Source organism: Hoplias malabaricus, chromosome 7 (genome assembly GCF_029633855.1).
Source record: "Hoplias malabaricus isolate fHopMal1 chromosome 7, fHopMal1.hap1, whole genome shotgun sequence".
Taxonomy (NCBI): Eukaryota; Metazoa; Chordata; class Actinopteri; order Characiformes; family Erythrinidae; genus Hoplias; species Hoplias malabaricus.
The window spans coordinates 38286675-38307506 of record NC_089806.1 but is presented as its reverse complement, the minus strand read 5'-3'; the positions used below and the strand labels follow the sequence as shown (position 1 = coordinate 38307506).

The window sequence follows — 20832 nt, the reverse complement described above, 5'->3', positions numbered from 1 at the left end:
TTACGTATTAACTTAAAAACAGCATTGTAAGTGTTACCCACTATGTCTTATAAAATCTTACATTATAAGTGTATTTGGCTTTGGTGATTTAGGAAGGCATTGAGCCCGATTCCAGTTGGTTGGGTACTAGCTTTCATTTCCTGTTAACTACATTAGCCTCAGAGCTCTGGTGTAAAAACGTTGAAGGCTGGGTCTTGCATGTTCAGAATAAAAAGAGTCTCAGGGACCAAGAGTTACCTTGGAGCAAGAATCCTGAGAGAATATCTAGCATATGGCTGCCAATGAGTTGGGATTTCAAAAGCTACTGGCTCTGGCAGTTAAAGTGTACTCTTGGAACTTAGGCCGTGCTCTTATCCTAGTGTTTTTCCAGACTGCAAGGCCGCTCAGATGTTTTAGTGAGGGGCTAAAGGTAACTTAGACTCAAAGTGATTAGCTCTACCGTATGAAGTCTTTGAACTTTCAAATGAAGTCACTGCATTATCTTCGTGAGAGTGCTTGGGATTTAACAGAGCACAATCTATTCAGCTATTGAACTCTTAAGCACCGTTACTCAGCCAAAAGGGATGTGTAATATTTCTTAAACAAAAGTAACAATTTTTCCTATTATTTCCCCCCACAGGAACAAGACCACCGAACGAGTACCGGACTTCATAATATGTTTATCGCGGACCAAAGACAGTGGTAGAAATGTGAAAGCTGATAATGAACTGTTTTATTCTTGAGCTCCAGAGAAAGCCACTGTTCCACAGCTCCACAGCAATAGACCGCTGCGTACACACTTCTCCTGAAATCCACAAAGCACGGCACTGGAGAAGTGTTATATCTGAGATTAGGTGGAGTCATATACATTTTCAAGTGACCCCACAAAGTAGTGAAAACGATGACATTAATTCGGTCAAAGTGGGGACTTTTACTGGGAAAATATTTTTCCTGCAATTGTTTTTCTCACAATGAGGCTATTGTTGTTCTGTCTGTCCTTGGAAGAGCACAAATAAAGTTTTCAGAAAGTCATGTTCAGAGCTCTGAAAGAAATCATTAAGTGTTTTGTGGTGTGCTTTGGTTTTTCCTCGTCTTTAAAATAGTACCTTAGCCTGGCGCCTAGGCTGAAATCAGCCGAGCCAAAAATATTGAGTCTTGTTGCAAAAGAATCAAATGTCTTTCTGAGTCATTTACGTTTGTTCGATAGCGATCTCAGTTAATTATTCTTAGCTGTAGTTAAGGATTGTGAAAAATGCTGTAGGATCCTTTGGTTTACATTGTTGAGTTAATGGCTTTATTTATTTATTTTTGTTAATTGTTCCTAAAGTATTGGAATAAGGCTATTGTTATTGTTAAGCCTCATTGTGTTTGGCGATGGGTTTCAAATGTGGCGATGCAGATGGAAAACGTACAGAGGATGATCATTTTTCTTTTACCTTTTGTAACTTTGCACTGGTGTGAAAATTAAAAAAACTATTTTTCCAATTTAACTTAATGGCTTTTGTTTCTTACCCTTCAAGGTCATTGCTTGTTTTTGTACATGCAGTGATAAGCAGAGTGCTTCTGTGTTGTTCAGACATATTTCCACCACTGCACCATTAAAAACACATCTGAATACCAACACACACACATTCATCAACCTAAGCAGAGAAAAGGGAATTTCAAAAGACAGCACAAAATCAGAACGACTCGTTTTAACCCACATTTTCTGACTTAGGCAGCCCACTAAAAACTGACTGGCTGGTCTTGTTTCACAGTGTTTGGGTTGGTAGACTCAAAAACCTCAAATGAATGTGTAAATTAACTGAAGTGATTGTTTCATAATATGTCCCCTTTAACAGACTTGGTCTCACTAACAGTTTCCCCTGTGTTTATTAAGGATGTTCATTGGCCATTTTTAATAAGATGCACCCAAAAAAAACCTATTGGGGGAGTTTTAAAACACTTAACGAAACGTGGAGAGAAAAAAACTATGCTGTTTTACACTTACCCTTGTCTAGTCAGTGAGCCAAGGCATGTTTAATGTCAAAAATATTGCTTCTTATATTTAGATAAACCCTGCTAACAAACACTAGAATCAATCCCCCAAGAACATCCCCAAACCTCACCTTTATTTAGGTTGCAGTCTTCTCAGTGTAGTTTAGGACCCATCTGACAAACAGTGTTCACCGTGTAGCTTTATGCTTGAGAAAGCCATTGGAGACCCCAGGTGTGCTGCTGAACTCTGACACACATACAGCCACACAGACGCTAGATTACACTCTCATTACTGGTGTTTCTATTCATTAATTTATAATCATACATAAATGTGCTAGAGTTCTAAAATGCTTTCCTACTGCATGGACTTTACTTGACTAAACCCGACTGTGCTCCTCGTGCTTTTCCATTAGGCAAATCTGGTACCTGGTCCATGGAAATGGGTACTTTCCCTCCCTCATTGCTCGTGGTTCCAATTAAAGTGAATAGGGACTAAATGTGACGTGTAAACTTTGCGGAGCGCTGACTGGGCAGAGAGACGTGTCTACACAGCAAAATGCAGACATCCTGCACACGCTATTCACAAAATCTCTGAGCTACCGTAGAGATCTCATTGTTTAATCTGTGACTCAACGGCGGCTCGTACAATTACGCTGTTTGACTGATATTTCTGAACTGATGAGCAGAGCTGTGTTCAGTCTCCAAAAACAATAACAACCACATGCGAATACACAACCAGTCAACAAAGCTTAATATTACCACTTCTCACTGATGTGTTTCTAACGCCTGCATTTCACTTTAGAGACGTCAGCACATACGTTTCGAGGCCGGGGGGCTTTATAGTGGAAAAAGCATCCAGGGACCAAGCGAGTAGAGCCATGTAGGGTCAAGCAGATCAGATACCATGCAGTAGAAAAGTGCCATCAGACACTAACATATCTCGGCTTTCATGTTTAAAACTGTGTACATCTGAAGACCTGATGTTCCAGGCTTGAATCAAATGGTTCTAAGCCCTTCTGGATACCCACCTCTTGTAGAGTGTCAGAGCTGTTTAGTGGCACAAGAACAACCAACAGCACACTACATGCAAAGAGTCATGGTGTTTGGGTTCAATGTTCTATACGATACATGTGTGGGATGTACAAGAGAACAGAACAGCATGGGGAGAATACCGAGTTTATTCGGCTCGTGAGGTCATGCACACAGCAGCTAAGGGTGTTATTTTAGCTTTGTACAAAGTTGTGTTTCCCCTAAGAGTCATCACATATTCATATTCACTAGCGTACATATTTGGTCCAACAGCAACCAAACCACCCATAATTCGACACTGGTTTGAAAAAAAATATGCATGGTTAATCAAGTATTGCATACATTTCTTTACCCAGAAATCGTCTTTGATTTAATGACGAGAGACAAAAAGTCAAAAAAGGTGAAAAACGTCTAATTTCACACACATTGTTAAGATTTTTCTCAACGTTAAGGAAGATCACTGTAAGAATCCTTGAGTAGTTAAGCACGATGAAGAATCAGGAGCTTTCGACGGGAAGAGGAAGGAATAAACGGGATGGCTGCAGTGTAGCGTAGCTCAATTTTAGCGTCAACGTTGTGTAAAAAGGAAAAAGGAGATTTCAAATGTCCTGTACATTCAGTAGTAACTGGAAGAGTTTCAGGTTCAGAGGGGTAGGAAGTTTAGAAAAAAATTGCTCACAAAAATATAGTGCATCTTTAGAATTTTAAATTGGAACGTATGGACGAGATTCGTTTACCTTCTTCTCAGTGCAAATGTAAAGATATTACCATAAAAACCATCAAGAATAAACAGCTATATTACTGTGCTTGTGTATTGTGCAAAGCTGAAAGTGTGGAGGCTGACGAAGCTGCTATTTCGTTTCCAGTTATCGATATCAGTAGTGTCATATCAAAATGGAATGGTTTAAAAAATCTCATTTAAGCAGGTTTCATGTGTATCTCTGTATGTAAAGGACTTCCACAATATTTCCATGACTACACACTCGTGAGTGAAGCACTTCTGAAGTTCCTCCTCGAATAAATGAATCCATATTTATCTCTATAATATACAAAACAAAAATAAAAACATCGAGAGGCAGCTTTGAAAGAATCACCCTGGCAATTATTACAGTTATTAAGGCCTCTTAGTTGTTGTTAGGGTACTGGGGGAGAAAAACACCAAAAGAAAACCATAATGAATGTAGAGATTCTCTGTCAGAATAAATCACTGAGAAGAAAACACAATCAGAGAGAAATTAAACAAAGACAAAGCGAGTGACAAATAAAACAGAAACAGTTCACAGAGGAGCTGAGAGACGACAGTCGTGTGAAGTGGGACCTAGTGTTCTCTGAATGCAGACTACTCTAGGAACTGTGTTCTTCCCTTTGATCTAGAACGACTGATTTACAAGTGTGTGTCCATGTGTGTGAGTCTAGCACACTCGAGCATGGCAGTGCTTCCGAAGTTGGTTTTGCATGTGTGCGGGCGTCCACTTGCTCTGTGTACGGTCATGTGCTGATGTTTTGGCATATCCCAGTTCAACCTACACAGTGAAGTATATCTACTACATGCGCCAATGTTTGTACACACCCCTGATAATCAAATTTAAGCTGTGAACGTGGATGATCAGTTATCCATACAGCCTGTATAATCAAACAAACGTATGATACGAAAGAGAACGCTCTAGAGCAGCTGCAAAAGAGCCACATTTTGGCTAAAGGGCTATAAAGCAAAGCGAAGCAGTGGTACGAATGGATTCCCTTCCCCTAAACCCTCTTTTTGAGAAGATATACAGAGGAGTTTGTGATCCAGAACTATGTAACATCGGTACCTGACTTTACTAATGCCCGAGGCTAAACACCATCAAAATTACTCTACTCTAAAGCCTTGTCAAAATCAGCAAAGCTGGGGTGGGGATAAATTACCAGTTGGATGAGGTGTCCACAAACATCTGGCCATAAAAGTACAGAGGTAACGCATCTTCTACAAACAGGAAATGTAAATATGGCATATATCTACTAACTTTAGTGCACACCTTCTATATACTTGCAGAAAAATAAAACGCAGCAGGTAAACAGTAATTGTGCATTAAAAATGCAGCAGTGTGTTCTTTGTAGAAGACGTGTACTTCTTATCGCTTACAAAATCATTGAACCTCTGAGCATTCAAGCCAAAACATCAGCACTTCAGCTTCTACTTGAGCAGGGTCTGGAGCATGGCGGTGGCATAAGTGGGCCGGGCCTGCCGGGTCTCGATGGCGTTCCTGAGATACTGGATCCCCCCGCAACGTTCCCAGATCTCCTCAAACTGCCGCGGCAGGATCTCAGCCCCTCGCTTCCGGGTCAAACCGGTCTCTTCCAGACTCAGCTCACACATCTCCATGTCATCCTTACCTACACACACACACAAATAATGGTTTGTATGCCTTAAAATAACAGACAATGTAATGTCACAGGGCTGCACTGGACACACGGCCACAGAAAATCCACTACGTGTCCAGAAGTCATAATATATTCATAATGAATATGGCTTCTTTAAGGTGCCCCTAATATACACCCTTATATTCAACTATGCACAGCTTAGAAAAGCCTGAAATAAAATCTAATGCCCATGAGCAGCTGCACATGACTCACCATATCTATGCCATTTGTCTAAAGTGGTAAAGTGGTACTAATCCCCCAGCACTGGACCCTGTTCTCTGGAGTGATGGAGTTTAAACTAGAGCAGGAGGAAGAGTGGCATTTCTCATCCAAAACTAATCATCCAGCCTCAGTGCCTGACCTCACCGATGTTCTACACATCATCTGTGGATGGACAGTTTGTGATAGCAATCCTCCAGCCCTCCATCAGTGGTCAGTTTCTGACCACAAAGAAGCTCTGTTTACCTGCCACCAGAAGAATGGGGTGTTTATCTGGGTGTAGCTCCATCTGCCGAGCGATCCAAGGGCCGTCGAAATGGGCGTACCACCAGCCCTTCTTCTTGCCGTGAGGGTCTTTGTACTGGTCTCCTGGTCTGATGAAGGGGATGCGGAAGTAGCGCTGCTGTCGGTTCATCAGGACCTCATGCTGCCGGAGCGGGACGGGGGGAGGGGCGTTTTGCTGAGCTGTGGGAGCAGAGGTCATGTTATAAAGGGCACTGAGGACCATCTGTCAATTCTCCAGCAGATACTTGATGAGCCCTAGGTCTAAGCATGTTTTGTCTACGAGACGAATGAATGAAGTTTGCAAAACCCACATGCCCTGCATACACTGATCCGCCAAAAAAGTTTTAAACAATGTTCATTTTATACTCGTTTTATTGTAGCCCTACAATTACAGACTCTAGTCCTCTGCATATTTTGCCCACTTTCACCCTGTTCTTCAGTGGTCAGGACCCCCATCAAACCACCATTATTATTTGGGTGGTGGATAATTCTCAGTGCTGCAGTGACAGTGAGACAGTGGGGCATAATTACGAAAACTGTGAAGCATTATAAAAACTTTAGATTTTCAGAAATGAATAAATCCCTTAATTAAGTAGTAAACGTTTCGAGGTCATTTGGTATACCACCTCGTTACTTCACGTACCACAGTTTGAGAACCACTGTTATAGAGTATAGACGTACTGTATAATTGCAGCATAGTATCGGTTCAATTTGCTTTAGTAGTAGCTTGTTTGTATATATAATTCAATAGAGGATCCATTCACATCTGTATGGTACAGTGACTTACACATACAGTCGTTTATGTGTGTTATAAAGGGGTGTGATAAAACATATTTATGAAACAACATTCATTTTTCGCGTAGACAAACGGCTTAGACGTTGTTTCCCATATTTGGGAATGACTCCAACCAAACGACTCTACTGCTCTTCATCATGAGATTTTTGAACTACTGAGATTCTGGGCTCACTACCTACCGAGTTTCCACTCCTTGCACGAGCGGAGAGAAAGTACAGTGCCCTATTTTCATGGCGCAAAGAGCAAAGTTCATTACTTGGCGCATGGTGTTTTCATGTTGGGAGCAATCATGAACACCATCATAAGCACCATGCAATCATAAGCATTATCATTTCATATCTCAAACAGCTGCGCAACAAGGCTACACCACTGAAACAGAGCGGTGAGAAATGTTTTGCTAAAGAGAAGAAGAAAGGTACACACTGTGCTTGTAGTTGCAGCTCATTCTTCTCATAATAACATTTTCCATTACTCCTTTAAGCCTCGGCGTATTAGGTAGAGCGCACCATTCAGGAGATATTAGTCCACAAAATGGACTGTGCGCGTAAAGCAATACAAGACTGGTGAAATAACACCTGTGCCTCTGAAAAGGCTTGGAGCATCTCACATGAATACCAATGCTCTTGTGTCTTAATGCTATCAAATCCTCACAGTAATGTTCCAACAGCTAGTGTAAAGTATAGGCTGTAACTGCAGCCAAGGGAGAAACAAAACCCTATTAATGACATGCTGAATAAGCATGTTTCCAAAACCTTTTGGTCTGGGATGCTTTTTTAAGGCTCTTTGGATGACTGGTACCCATCACCACCACTGTGAGCAGTTCCACGGGCTACTCTCAAGCTCTCATGGAAACACCAGTGTCATATCACTGCGCTTAAGAAGTAGTGACGGCCTTTGCGCACCCATGAAAAAAGAGACTGTAATATTAAAACAGAGCTAAGTAAGATTAAGGTTATGTAAATAAATGAAGCTTTGATCAGGGCCTTACATCTAGGGAAAGGGGGGTTCATTTATTTATGAGTGGTTAGTGATCTCTTGTACGTAATAGAATCAAAACTGCAGCTTATTATTATGGGGGAATCTACAGGGTTATGCTTTAGCTTTAATAGTGGCGGCATTACAGTAATTAGATAAGCTCAGCTCCTTAACCGTGACCATGAATGTTATTGAATTCGAGCGTGAAATTCCCCTGTAACTTGTATTAGCACATCACTGCAATGAGATTCCTGGAACAAAAAGCTATGACACATTATAGTCATAATTTTACAGATATACGAATGCCCACCTCAGGATACGAGCTACCAAACAAGCCGTTTAACGAAGTGATCGTGGAGGAATTCTTTGTAAGTACTGAGCCCCAGAGAGGCCAACAAAAACGTATTGAAATTCACCCCCTCGATGTAACACAATATGCACATAATTAATTAACTGAGGTCATGAAATAATAACGTGATTTACTTTACTCATGCTCTATTTTGGTCTTTTTTTTGGCCAGTGTGTTAGCGCAGCAGGATCACGGTGGATAGGAAATCCAAAATAGAAGCCTTGCACGGCCCAAGGGCAAGGGGTTTTAATTGAAATGAACAAAACCACAGCTACAATTATGACACTTGAAAACTCAAGCTTGTATTAGTAAATTATGTGCATTTTTTAAAATGATGTTGTAACCATACAAAAAAAAAACCACCCACATCTTTCATGGCCTCTCCAAGCCTCAGTAGATAACAATTAATCCGCTCTAATCCGCTTGGCCCTGGAGGTCAGCCCTATTTTATCACCAGTGTGTTTTGTCACGCCGCAGGTAGTATGCAATAAAAGTAATGATATACTTCCTGCATACTGTTCCCACCAGCTGTGAGGGAGGTATATACTTGAGCTCAAACCTGTCGTTAAAGTGTCTGTAAATTACTTCAGCAGAATAAGAGAATTATGGGTTGTCCGCGCTCTCCGTCTGTCTGGCGAGAAAGCGCTGAAATGTCAGTCCGATTACCGCTCCATTACTGAGCTGACTCTAGTCATTAACTGGAGTCGGTTTTCCAAGCGAGAGAAGTTCCACAAAGGTGGTCTGTCACGAAGCACTACAGCGTCAACAGGCAGACGACATGAGCCCTGTCCAACACTTTAACCTCTGTGTCTTCACAAAAATATCTTTAAAAAATGCCACATTTGCATATTCAGAAGGACAGCTCTAAACATGACGCAGAATATGGAGGAGACGTACAGCGAATTTCCCATTAACAAACCATGTCATTGCCGGCTGAAAAAAGCCTGATTGTTATATTGGTTGACGGATATAATCAGCTTATATTAGTGAAACGGTGTTGGGAAAATGATAATGCTAAAATAAACTGTGATGAGAAATATTACCCTCTTTAAATCAGTATCGCAACAAAATCTGCTCCAAAAACACAGCATGGAGCCAGCTTTTACAGACAACAGCAAGATCTCTTGAGAGCATTTGGCCACAAAGCATTTTGGACAGCAAAACTCTTCTACATATCCCTTGCTCCGTACTTTAACTCCAATAAATAAGCTCTTTTATAGACTCGTGACTCGCCACAATGTGGGAACAGCCCAAATCTCGAGGCTGCGAGAACTTCATTCCAACCGCCAAATGGGTTCTCGTTTGCCGTGGCGCTCTCCTTCGGGCCGCGGGGGTGATAAGGAAATTGAGTTGGCTAATTTCACGCCACTCTCAATAATCAGCGCTTGATTATGAATGCCTGAGCAAGTCTTAGGCTTTGTGCTCCAATAAGAAGTCAATTATGATGTTTCGCTTTCAATCAGTCGGTGTACTTCTCTCCCTCGTCACACTCCTGTGGCCGTAACAAGAGAGCGGCGAGCGTCCAAACAAAATTTAATCAAATCCGGGCCATTTGGGCGCCCCCTTTTCGGGTTCATAAACCCATTATATTTCTGTCAGGATCAATAGATCTGGCCTTTTTGCTGTGGACAGGTAGATTTGTTTGCCTTTAAAAAAATGGTTTGTGGCAATAGCAGGTGCACGCTAATGTAATCAATACAGACATGCTAATAGGCCAGCTCTTAAACACTACAAATGCACTGGTTTGAGGGGTTAGGGGCATTGGTTTGCCTGTCTATATTCATTCATTCATTCATTCATTATCTGTAACCCTTATCCAGTTCAGTGTCGCGGTGGGTCCAGAGCCTACCTGGAATCATTGGGCGCAAGGCGGGAATACACCCTGGAGGGGGCGCCAGTCCTTCACAGGGCAACGCAGACACACACACACACACACATTCACTCACACCTATGGACACTTTTGAGTCGCCAAAACACCTACTAACGTGTTTTTGAAGCGTGGGAGGAAACCGGAGCACCCGGAGGAAACCCACACAGACACAGGGAGAACACACCACACTCCTCACAGACAGTCACCCGGAGGAAACCCACGCAGACACAGGGAGAACTTAAAGTCTTAAAGTCTTAAATAAATTTATTTTCTCCTATCGAAAGCTCTTAATTAATAAAACTCACATTCCCATAGGCTGCCTTTTGTCACAAAGGCACTCTAAAAGCTGTAAATTTAGCATGTAAATAAGTTCAAAGATAATGTTAACAAATGCCACCGATTCTTTCACAGTTTACCATTTTTCCCTGCAATGGCCTACGTGCTTTTCTGACTCACAACCTTTAGAAAGATCAGGATTAAAATCAGGATTCCTAATACGCAGCACGGTGGCAGGGTCACTCCTTTTCAAAGAAGCAAAAACTAGCAAAGCTTCTTAAGTGTTCCCCAATTTTCAGCAGGAGGGTTGGAGGAGATAAGGAGGTTTTGGGGTCTAAAGGGGTCTTCGAGAAGCTAAAGACAGTAAAAGAGGTTGGGCACAGTGATTAAGGCCTGGTTGTTAGTGAGGCTGTGCTATCGTTGCGAGCCACTTACGAGGTTTTCTCACATTTGGGACAAGATCTGAAAACAAACAAGCTTCCCGTTACACATTTCATCTGCACATGGTGTGTGTCACATTTAGAAATTATATACAAACAAACAAAAAGAAGAAGAACAACAACAATTCAAATATCACAAATACAGTTTAAAAAAATCTGTGTGTGCAAACTCTTGTTTATATTCCTAGTTGGAAGAATCATTAAATGTTTGTACACTTTCGCAAACTGACTGTAAGTTAGAGAGAAATCAGGAAGTGGTTTTTTTTTTGTTTGTTTTATTATTTTTTTCCTTTGGATTCTCTGCTTTCATTGCCTGGTTCTATTTATATTCAGCACACCCTCGGGCATGCAGAAACTATCATTTCAGATTCCTCTCATGCAGCTTAATATCTTTTTTGACTTCCTTTTGGGAAATGATACAACTTCTTAATAACTAAGCCCACACTTTTCAGGTTTACTTTCTTTCCCCTAGTGCTATAAGTTATAAGCTCATTACACTTCTCCCGTCTGTTAGGGCATAATTAATTGAAGCTAGTCAACAGGTGTATGCATATATGTGTGTATGCACACTCACACTCATCTGAGTGTTCAAGAACTCGGAGTGTTACTGTTGCTGTGGGATATAAATATCAGTTAACACACAGAGGCCACATTTCCACTGTAGTTCATTATTTCATCAGCATGGGGAAGACTGAAGGAAAGGCTAAAGTAAGTTGACTTTCACATACCAGGCAACATCCAAAGAAAAGGGCTTTATAACTGAAAATGTGTACTATTTTACCTCCACACACAGTGAAAAAAATCTTAGGACTTGACCTGTGGTGAGCTAAAAGAGAAGGACTTTCCAGCATATGATCTCAGAGTTTGAAAGGTATCTGAGCAGTCTGTACCGAGAAGTAGCCTCAGAGCTGTTGTTCTGTATTCCCCATTCTTATTCAGCAATATAAGCAGCAAGAGAGAGAGAGAGAGAGGGAAGGATTCAAAGTCACACAGAGCTCCCCCTGCTAGCTGTACTGGTATTTGGAGTGCAGGCGCTGGTTTGGATGCCTTTCTCCGTTCCCTGTGACACACATTATGGCCCATAAGGCCCCCATTATCTGTCCGAGCGCGTCCCCTCTGAGATGAGTCAGGCTGCTATAGCAGTGCTCTCTTAATAACAAGCACAGAGCGCTTCAGCGCGTCCTGCTGAACACGCATAAACACAGCAGCTCGGAAAATAAACGGCCAGTGCCGGCGCCTTTGCATCCTCTGCCTGTGCTGGCTCTTTGTCACCATGGCGACTCCCAGCAGCAGCAGCAGCGACAGGAAAGCAGCGAGGGGCTTATGCAGTAGGGGGGGTATGCTGATATTATTCCCTGGTGAGAGCAGCCTTTCCATTTGATCAAACTGATTACCGGATATTTGTTTTTCAAGCCTCCTTGTGTCTCAACCCTTGAAACCTTAGTGACCTGTGTCTGTGTGTGGACCCACATTTTACACAACAATCACTCAACAGTCACCAAAAAAGCGTGTGATCCTGTGTCTTTTACACTTTGTTCTATGGTGATACCACACCTTTCCGCCCTCACTCTCTTCATTTACACTCGGCATTAACATCCGATCACCACCTGACCTTGATCAGTGCATTCAGAGCTGACCTTTGAAAATCCATTATTCTGGGTCCAGATACTGGTTGGAGCTCATTTTCCAATGGAAGATTCAGATTAAACCTCGGGTCCCACAGCCGACTGTGCTCCATCTACTCAGGGTGGGATCAATAGGAAGATGAGGGCTTAGCAACATGAAATGGGCATGTGAATGTCGATACGTGTGCTGGACTAATTTGGGATCAAGAGCTGGATCCGAACACATTCTGATTGACATCATTGTGACATCACAATAGAAAGGAAAGCTGAGGCACAGGGAGACTGGAAGAGAGATGATTTCGGTTGCAGAAATAAGAAGAGAACGATGGTCCAGGATTAAGTGCGTAATGGCAGAGTGAATTTACAAACACAAACTGAACACACATACACCCATGAGTACTATGAATATCCTGCCGAGGGGCATCTGTATTCAGCGAGAGACTGCCATGCTTCTGCCAGAAATTACTGCTCCCAAATTGTCCTGAAAAGCAATTAACTAAGCGTATCAAGGAAAAGCTTCACCCAGGGCTGGGTCTACCACGTGTTTGTGTGGCTATTTCAATAATCAGTCTTCCTAATCTATCAAAAATAATTTAATTAATCTACTATTAATGCATTCTTCAGTACCTCTCTCTTTGTTGCTGCCTTCATTGATCCATCAGCTATCAAAATGTATGGACTCTATGGCAAACTGTTATAAAGCAGCAGCATGAATTTACTAACTGCTGCATTTTAGGGGTGTGACAAAACCTTAAGGAAGTTTACAGACAACAAAAATATTGATCTGCTTCCCTCTGCATCCTTCAATCACACGGTTTAATGGAAAAATGGGAACTAGTCACTCACTAACGCCAATTCTTCTCCCTGGAGTTCACACTGTTAAATAAAACTAATGCTCTAGACTTGACGTGAGCGCTTCCAAGCTTTAAATCTGTAACTACTGACTACAATCTGGCACAGGAAATTGCTGCTTCTCATGCTGTATTCTGAAGCCAAAACTCTTCTGGAAATAAACACAGAAAAATGAAAAATAACGAAGTACCTTAGGTGTATTTTGTATTTATGTCTGCTGCCCTTTTTCCAAAGGTTAGGTGATGAATAAGGACCATAGGCTCAAACAAGCAGTCGGTCCTGATACAGAAATACGACCCAAAGCAATCTGCCTAAACATCACATTTTTAACGTGGGAGATCCGTTGTTTTTTTTTTTGTTTTTTTTTTTGTAATCAGTGTCATCTGGTAATTTCCGCAGCTATTATACAGCAGACGTGTCTTTGTATGGTGATCTGTATGGAACTGGGAGTTCTTACCATAATCCGTGACAGATTTTGGTGCTCTCTGCTCAGTCTCTGTGTTGCGCTTTTTGTTCTTTGACTTCCAGGCGTGGTACACCTTCAGCCTGCGGTGGAACTCCTCTCTACACGCTGCCAACAACTCAATATCTGTGAGGGGGAGGGGGAGGGAGAGAGAGAAGGAGAAAGAGGGATCAGACAGACGGCAAATTGAGCTTTCTCTGTCCGGCAAAGGTCAAACACAGATGAACACACACACACACACACACACACCACAGTGAAAGAGAGGAGAGAGAGAGAGAGAGAGAGGGACAGAGTGCAAGAGAAACGGAGACAGACACCAACATAGATGGCCTGAATAATTCAAACACCGAGGAATTTGCGTGTTATGTCAATATTCATTTTCTTATTTATATCGAGACACTTTGTCTGTGGTTAACCCTTTAGCTGCCAGTCATAAGAGCTGAGAATGTGCATTAGAAATTTATTTGCATCAAGTCAAAACTCACAGATTTCACTAAACCAGTGTTTATCACGTATGGATGAGAATAAATCACTAAAACACACCCAGTTTACAAAACGAGGATTATCACCTACCACTGCGTTTTTAAAGACACACCCCTTACTCAGAGAGTTGGGGGCTACTCCGAGAGTAAAAAACCTTCTCAGAATTTTATTTCAATGGCTCCGACTCGTTTGAGCACGTTTGGAGATGATTAGTCAGGCAGCTGGAATGGAACTTCTACTTTTATCTGCCACCTCTGATCACTAGTAATTTAGACTTCATTCATTCATTATGTGTAACCCTTATCCAGTTCAGGGTCGCGGTGGGTCCAGAGCCTACCTGGAATCATTGGGCGCAAGGCAGGAACACACCCTGGAGGGGGTGCCGGTCCTTCACAGGGCAACACAGACATACACACACATTCACACCTACGGACACTTTTGAGTCGCCAATCCACCTACCAACGTGTGTTTTTGGACTGTGGGAGGAAACCGGAGCACCCAGAGGAAACCACGCAGACGCAGGGAGAACACACCACTCCTCACAGACAGTCACCCGGAGGAAACCCACACAGACACAGAGAAAACACACCACACTCCTCACAGACAGTCACTCGGAGGAAACCCACGCAGACACAGGGAGAACACACCACACTCCTCACAGACAGTCACCCGGAGGAAACCCACACAGACACAGGGAGAACACACCACACTCCTCACAGACAGTCACTCGGAGCGTGAATCGAACCCACAACCTCCAGGTCCCTGGAGCTGTGTAACTGCGACATCTACCTGCTGCACCACCGGGCCGCCCTAATTTAGACTTTCATAAATATGTTATTTCCATGAGAATTTGAAAGCCACATATTCCTCCATATCTCCTCTAAGTTAAATTTCACAATACATTTAATGTTCATCATTTAATGTGCATTTAAGCCCACTGTAATGTCTCAGCTTCTGCTGACCACCTGTATCCTCTACACAACCGTAAAAGAGAAATATTCCCATCATATTTAAAGCAGTTGGCAGACACGAGTTACAATCCTAATCATGTTATAGAGGCAGACAAATGAAGGGTTGGGACTCTTGCCCGAGCACTCTTCTAGCATAGGGTAGTTAACTAGGCTTCACCAACCAGATAAACAGTTTGATCAGCTCTCTGTAACACATAAATCTAGCTTTTAACACAAAAGCTTTAGAAAAAAAAGGAGTGAAAGGAGGTCTTTTTTCCTCCCCAGACATGGAGGAGTAGTGAGACAGGAGTAATTTTATACAGTGCTTGATGATAACAATCGTCAAGTCTAGTTGAAGAGATAACAGGCTTCAATAAATAGGAGAGAGGGAGAAAGAGGGAGAAAGGGCGGGGGAGGCTCGGTGGGTCTCTCCCTTGTTGCTATGGACTACCATCTGCAGTACGGTGTCTTCCACCTTCGGCTCCATCAGCCCTTTATCGCTGAGGGTAAAACACTCCACAGCAGGCAATATCTCAGCATCAAGCCTCTGTCCTGAGAACGCTTTCTTAGCTCCAACGCTCATTCAGGACAACGCATCTAGGTCAAAAGATCAGCTTCATTATGAGTGTCTTCTCATTGATCTCCAACCAACACACCATTATGCCAACGTCTCATTTCCACGGTGGGCAGAGCACTTTCAGATCAATTTCTGCTTTCAGCATTTCCTGATTCAAACCCAGTGCTGAACAGCAGGTGCTGTCCAGGGTTTGTTTGGATGACGCAAGTTCAACGGCCAGAAAACGGCTCGTCGTGTACTTACAACACAATTGAAAAAGGTTTGGTAAATCACAGATTTCAGGTTTTCCCATCATGCACCACTAGCTCTATAACTCTACCAGTCCACACAGGGCATCCACCTACCAACATGTGTTTGGACTGTGGGAGGAAACCCACTCAGACACAGAGAACACATCCAACCCCTCATGAAAGGTAACCCACAGTGGGGATTGAACCCAGGACACTAGGACCCTGGAGCTGTGTGCCTATGTCTTTACAGAATCAAAAATCAGTGTGTTATTTTGCGAATATAATAATATTAAAACTGTAAACCTACCAAATGGCCCAGATGTAGACTTACCACAGGAGGTGTTGATGGCGTCTCGTAGCTCTGCATACTTCCACTTGCTGAGTTCATACTTCTTGGCATTGGCCGCGGCCTTCGTGGCTTGCACCTGTGGACCCCTGTAGTACCCACCCCGGGGTGGTGGGGAAACAAAGACAAGGAAAGACAGAAAACAGAGGAATTTAGACACGGCTCAGCCGCCTGGCTTTTGAAGTGGGAACCTGCTAAGAACAAATCTGGGTTATAAAGAAGAAAGTCAGTGATTGCGTAATTCAGAAGGCAATATCACAGGCAGGTAATAAAAAGGAAAGAAGGAGAGGTGAGTGAGGTTCAATTAGAGCGGAGAGAGAAAAGCACAAAGGAGAAATGACTGTGTGTCTGGGTTCCATTCAGACCACAGGCACACGAACACACACACACACACACCCAAATGACTCTACAATGAATGGCCGGAGCGAACAGTGGTCAGGACTGGTCAGAGAGGTGGTGTACGTTGTTGATTGGATGATTATTATGATTATTAAAAGTGGATGGAGGTGTGCGGCCACCTCATTTAGCCTCATGATTACAGCATACTGGTGTGCAGGAGTGAAGAAACTGTCTCTTTCTCTCTCTCTCACACACTCATACACATACAACACACACACACACACAGTAAATGCCCTTGACCCCCCTCTCTCCCTCTCTTTTTCTCTCTCTCCCTTTCTCACCTTCTTCTTTAACTGTTACATCAGTGGAAGTTGCCCATTATAGAAATGTCCATGGAATTAGGCCGCCCCGCCCACATCCACAAACTCTGCTCTCTGATTGGTGGATGCCGTCTGTCAATCAGTGAGCCTGGCCTTACACTGTAAGAGCTACATACTGATGCAGGAAGCTAGAGGTGTGTAGAGAGGAGAGATGAAATGGGGAGAGGAGAAGAGAAGAGAAGAGAAGAAAAAAGAAGAGAAGAGAAGGGGTATGTGAAGGGAAGAAAACTAAAATATTTAAGAACCAAATAAAGGGAGAGGAGAGAAAAGAAAAAATAAACAAAACAAAAGGAAAGAAAGGAAAGATGAGGAACCAAGATAGTAGAAGAGTGGAAGAAAGGAGAAAAAAAGAACAGGGAAGAACAGAGAAGAACAGAGTAGATGAAAGAAGAGAAGAAAGGAGAAAATGACAATCACAGCGAGAAGAAGAAACGAGAAGAACAGAAGGGAAGAGAAAAGACAAGAAGGAATCAGAAAAGAGGAGAAGAGAAGGGATGGCGAGAAGAGGAGAGCAGAGAAGAGCAAAAGACAAGAGAAGAGAAGAAAGGACAGGAGAAGGGAGCAGAAAAGAAAAGAGGAGAACAGAAAAAGACTGAAGAACAAAAAGGGAGGAGAAAACAGAATAAGGACAGAACAAGAGGAGAAATGAGGGGAAGAGGAGAAATCAGAAATGATGAGATAAGAAATGGAAAGAAGAGAGGAGAAGAGAAGAAGAAAAGAGAAGAGATTAGAAATGAAGAGAAGAGCGAAGCTGATCTGGAGCCCCTCTTGTTGTCAGTCAGGTTTACTGCTCTCTGATGTCTATTAGCGGTGGGGATTAGAGAATGTTGCTGCTTGCTAATGTCACTCATTCACATCTAGTGAAAAGGCAACAGGCTAAAACCCTCCAGAGCAGCTTCACTCTCAGTTACAGGGACAGCGGCGTGGATAACAGTCCTGCTTTACAGTACTGAGTACAATTTTTAAGTATCTGTTATTTTCTGTTTCTTAAATACTTTTTTCAAAAGCAGTTAGACAAACAACTTCTATTCAAGCATCATCACGTGCCATAGTGTTTGAGAATCAAACCCAAAACAGTGAGGTGACAATGCTTAAGAAGATAGATCTCAGCATTTACATAAATATATATAATAAATATATACATTTAAAAATATATAATATTAATAAATAAAAGTCATAAAAAATGTAATTAAATAAAAAGCCAAGACAAACAGGGAAAAACACTTGTAGGGTATTTTCACACCTGTAATTCATTTGCCCTGGGTTTGCCCTGGTCCAATTCAGTTAATGGATTTGTAAACATTTTTCCCCCACACACCAACATTCAGATTACAGGAGAGCACTGCAGAAAAGCTTTAGAGTACAGGAGAGTACAGTAGAACGGATTTAGAGTACAGGAGAGTACAGTAGAACGGATTTAGAGTACAGGAAAGTACAGTAGAACAGATTTAGAGTACAGGAGAGTACTGTAGAACAGGTTTAGAGTACAGGAGAGGACTGCAGAAAGGCTTTAGAGTACAGGAGAGTACTGCAGAACGGCTTTAGAGTACAGGAGAGTACTGCAGAACGAATTTAGAGTACAGGAGAGTACTGCAGAACGGATTTAGAGTACAGGAGAGTACTGCAGAACGGATTTAGAGTACAGAAGAGTACTGTAGAAAGGCTTTAGAGTACAGGAGAGTACTGCAGAACGAATTTAGAGTACAGGAGAGTACTGCAGAACGGATTTAGAGTACAGAAGAGCACTGTAGAAAGGCTTTAGAGTACAGGAGAGTACTGCAGAACGGATTTAGACTACAGAAGAGTACTGTAGAACGGATTTAGAGTACAGAAGAGTACTGTAGAAAGGCTTTAGAGAGGAGAGTACTGCTGAACGAATTTAGAGTACAGGAGAGTACTGCAGAACGGATTTAGAGTGCAGGAAAGTACTGCAGGACGGATTTAGAGTGCAGGAAAGTACTGCAGAACGAATTTAGAGTATAGGAGAATACTGCAGACTGGATTTAGAGTACAGGAGAGTACTGTAGAAAGGCTTTAGGGTACAGGAGAGTACTGCATAACGGATTTAGAGTACAGGAGAGTACTGTAGAAAGGCTTTAGAGAGGAGAGTACTGCAGAACGGATTTAGAGTACAGGAGAGTACTGTAGAAAGGCTTTAGGGTACAGGAGAGTACTGCATAACGGATTTAGAGTACAGGAGAGTACTGTAGAAAGGCTTTAGAGAGGAGAGTACTGCAGAACGGATTTAGAGTACAGGAGAGTACTGTAGAAAGGCTTTAGAGAGGAGAGTACTGCAGAACGGATTTAGAGTACAGGAGAGTACTGTAGAAAGGCTTTAGAGAGGAGAGTACTGCAGAACGGATTTAGAGTACAGGAGAGTACTGTAGAAAGGCTTTAGAGAGGAGAGTACTGCAGAACGGATTTAGAGTACAGGAGAGTACTGTAGAAAGGCTTTAGAGTAGAGGAGAGTACAGTAGAAAGGCTTTAAAGTATAAGAGAGTACTGCATAACGGATTTAGAGTACATGAGAGTACTGTAGAAAGGCTTTAGGGTACAGGAGAGTACTGCATAACGGATTTAGAGTACAGGAGAGTACTGTAGAAAGGCTTTAGAGTACAGTAGAAAGGCTTTAAAGTATAAAAGAGTACTGTAGAAAGGCTTTAGAGTACAGGAGAGTACTGTAGAAAGGCTTTAGGGTACAGGAGAGTACTGCATAACGGATTTAGAGTACAGGAGAGTACTGTTGAAAGGCTTTAGAGTACAGGAGAAAGGCTTTAAAGTATAAAAGAGTACTGTAGAAAGGCTTTAGAGTACAGGAGAGTACTGTAGAAAGGCTTTAGAGTACAGGAGAGTACTGTAGAAAGGCTTTAGAGTACAAGAGAGTACTGTAGAAAGGCTTTAGAGTACAAGAGAGTACTGTTGAAAGGCTTTAGAGTACAGGAGAAAGGCTTTAAAGTATAAAAGAGTACTGTAGAAAGGCTTTAGAGTACAGGAGAGTACTGTAGAAAGGCTTTAGAGTACAAGAGAGTACTGTTGAAAGGCTTTAGAGTACAGGAGAAAGGCTTTAAAGTATAAAAGAGTACTGTAGAAAGGCTTTAGAGTACAAGAGAGTACTGTTGAAAGGCTTTAGAGTACAGGAGAAAGGCTTTAAAGTATAAAAGAGTACTGTAGAAAGGCTTTAGAGTACAAGAGAGTACTGTAGAAAGGCTTTAGAGCACAGGAGAGCAATGCAGAAACTTTTGCTTCCCACTATTGAAAAGTTAACACAGTTTCAAAAATACTAGTATTTTCCTAGGAGTGAATCTAAGCGTATTTACTTTTATACTTTCACTTGAGTAAAAAACAGAAACCTTATTTGATCTTTCAGCAGGGCGCTAGTACAGTTTCTCAGATGAAGAACTTGTGTACTTCTGACACCTCTGTTGATGAGACACAGAGCTATCTGTCAGGGTCTAATTCTAAGTGACTGGCAGCGGAGATCAGACGCTGTGAGTGTGGGTGATTTAACAGAGAGAAACATGTTAGATGTTCACTTTCATCCTTCTCTTCTGAGGAGGGCGGGGCAAGCAAACCTTATGGGATATGGTTGCTGGAGAACAATGCCAGCACACACACACACACACACACACACACACACACACACATCAGCCACACTGTAATACCCAGTTACTTACAGTATTAACAACACAATTAATCAAGATTCATTCAAGCTGAATCAGTTAATTAATTGATTACTCCATTGGTTTTCATTCAATGTCACGACAGGGACAGCACTCTGTGGTTTAACTCTGTTTCAGATTTTCAGAATTACAGAATTAGCATCATAATGATTTTCTAATTCAATTAATCTCCTTGGAGGGATTTGTTTGGAGGGGTAATTGATGGAGATTTTGTGAATGGGAGATTCGCCGGTCAAGCTGAGCTCATTCTACCCACCTAGCAAGAAGCTCAGACATTTCCTGGGCCATTTCCTCCCTATAGGACACCATGAA

The 20832-nt window shown here is 42.2% G+C and overlaps 1 protein-coding gene across 1 annotated transcript in view; it reads right to left on the bottom strand.

Moving 5' to 3' along the window:
• Positions 1-3122: 3122 nt before the first annotated feature.
• The window catches only part of myo6a (myosin VIa), a 126894-nt gene continuing 109184 nt past the window's right edge, over positions 3123-20832 (bottom strand). The window contains 5 exon segments of the mRNA XM_066676814.1: positions 3123-5358; positions 5851-6069; positions 10591-10617; positions 13530-13661; positions 16107-16210. Coding sequence (XP_066532911.1) covers positions 5159-5358; positions 5851-6069; positions 10591-10617; positions 13530-13661; positions 16107-16210 — 682 coding nt within the window. The 3' untranslated portion in view covers positions 3123-5158.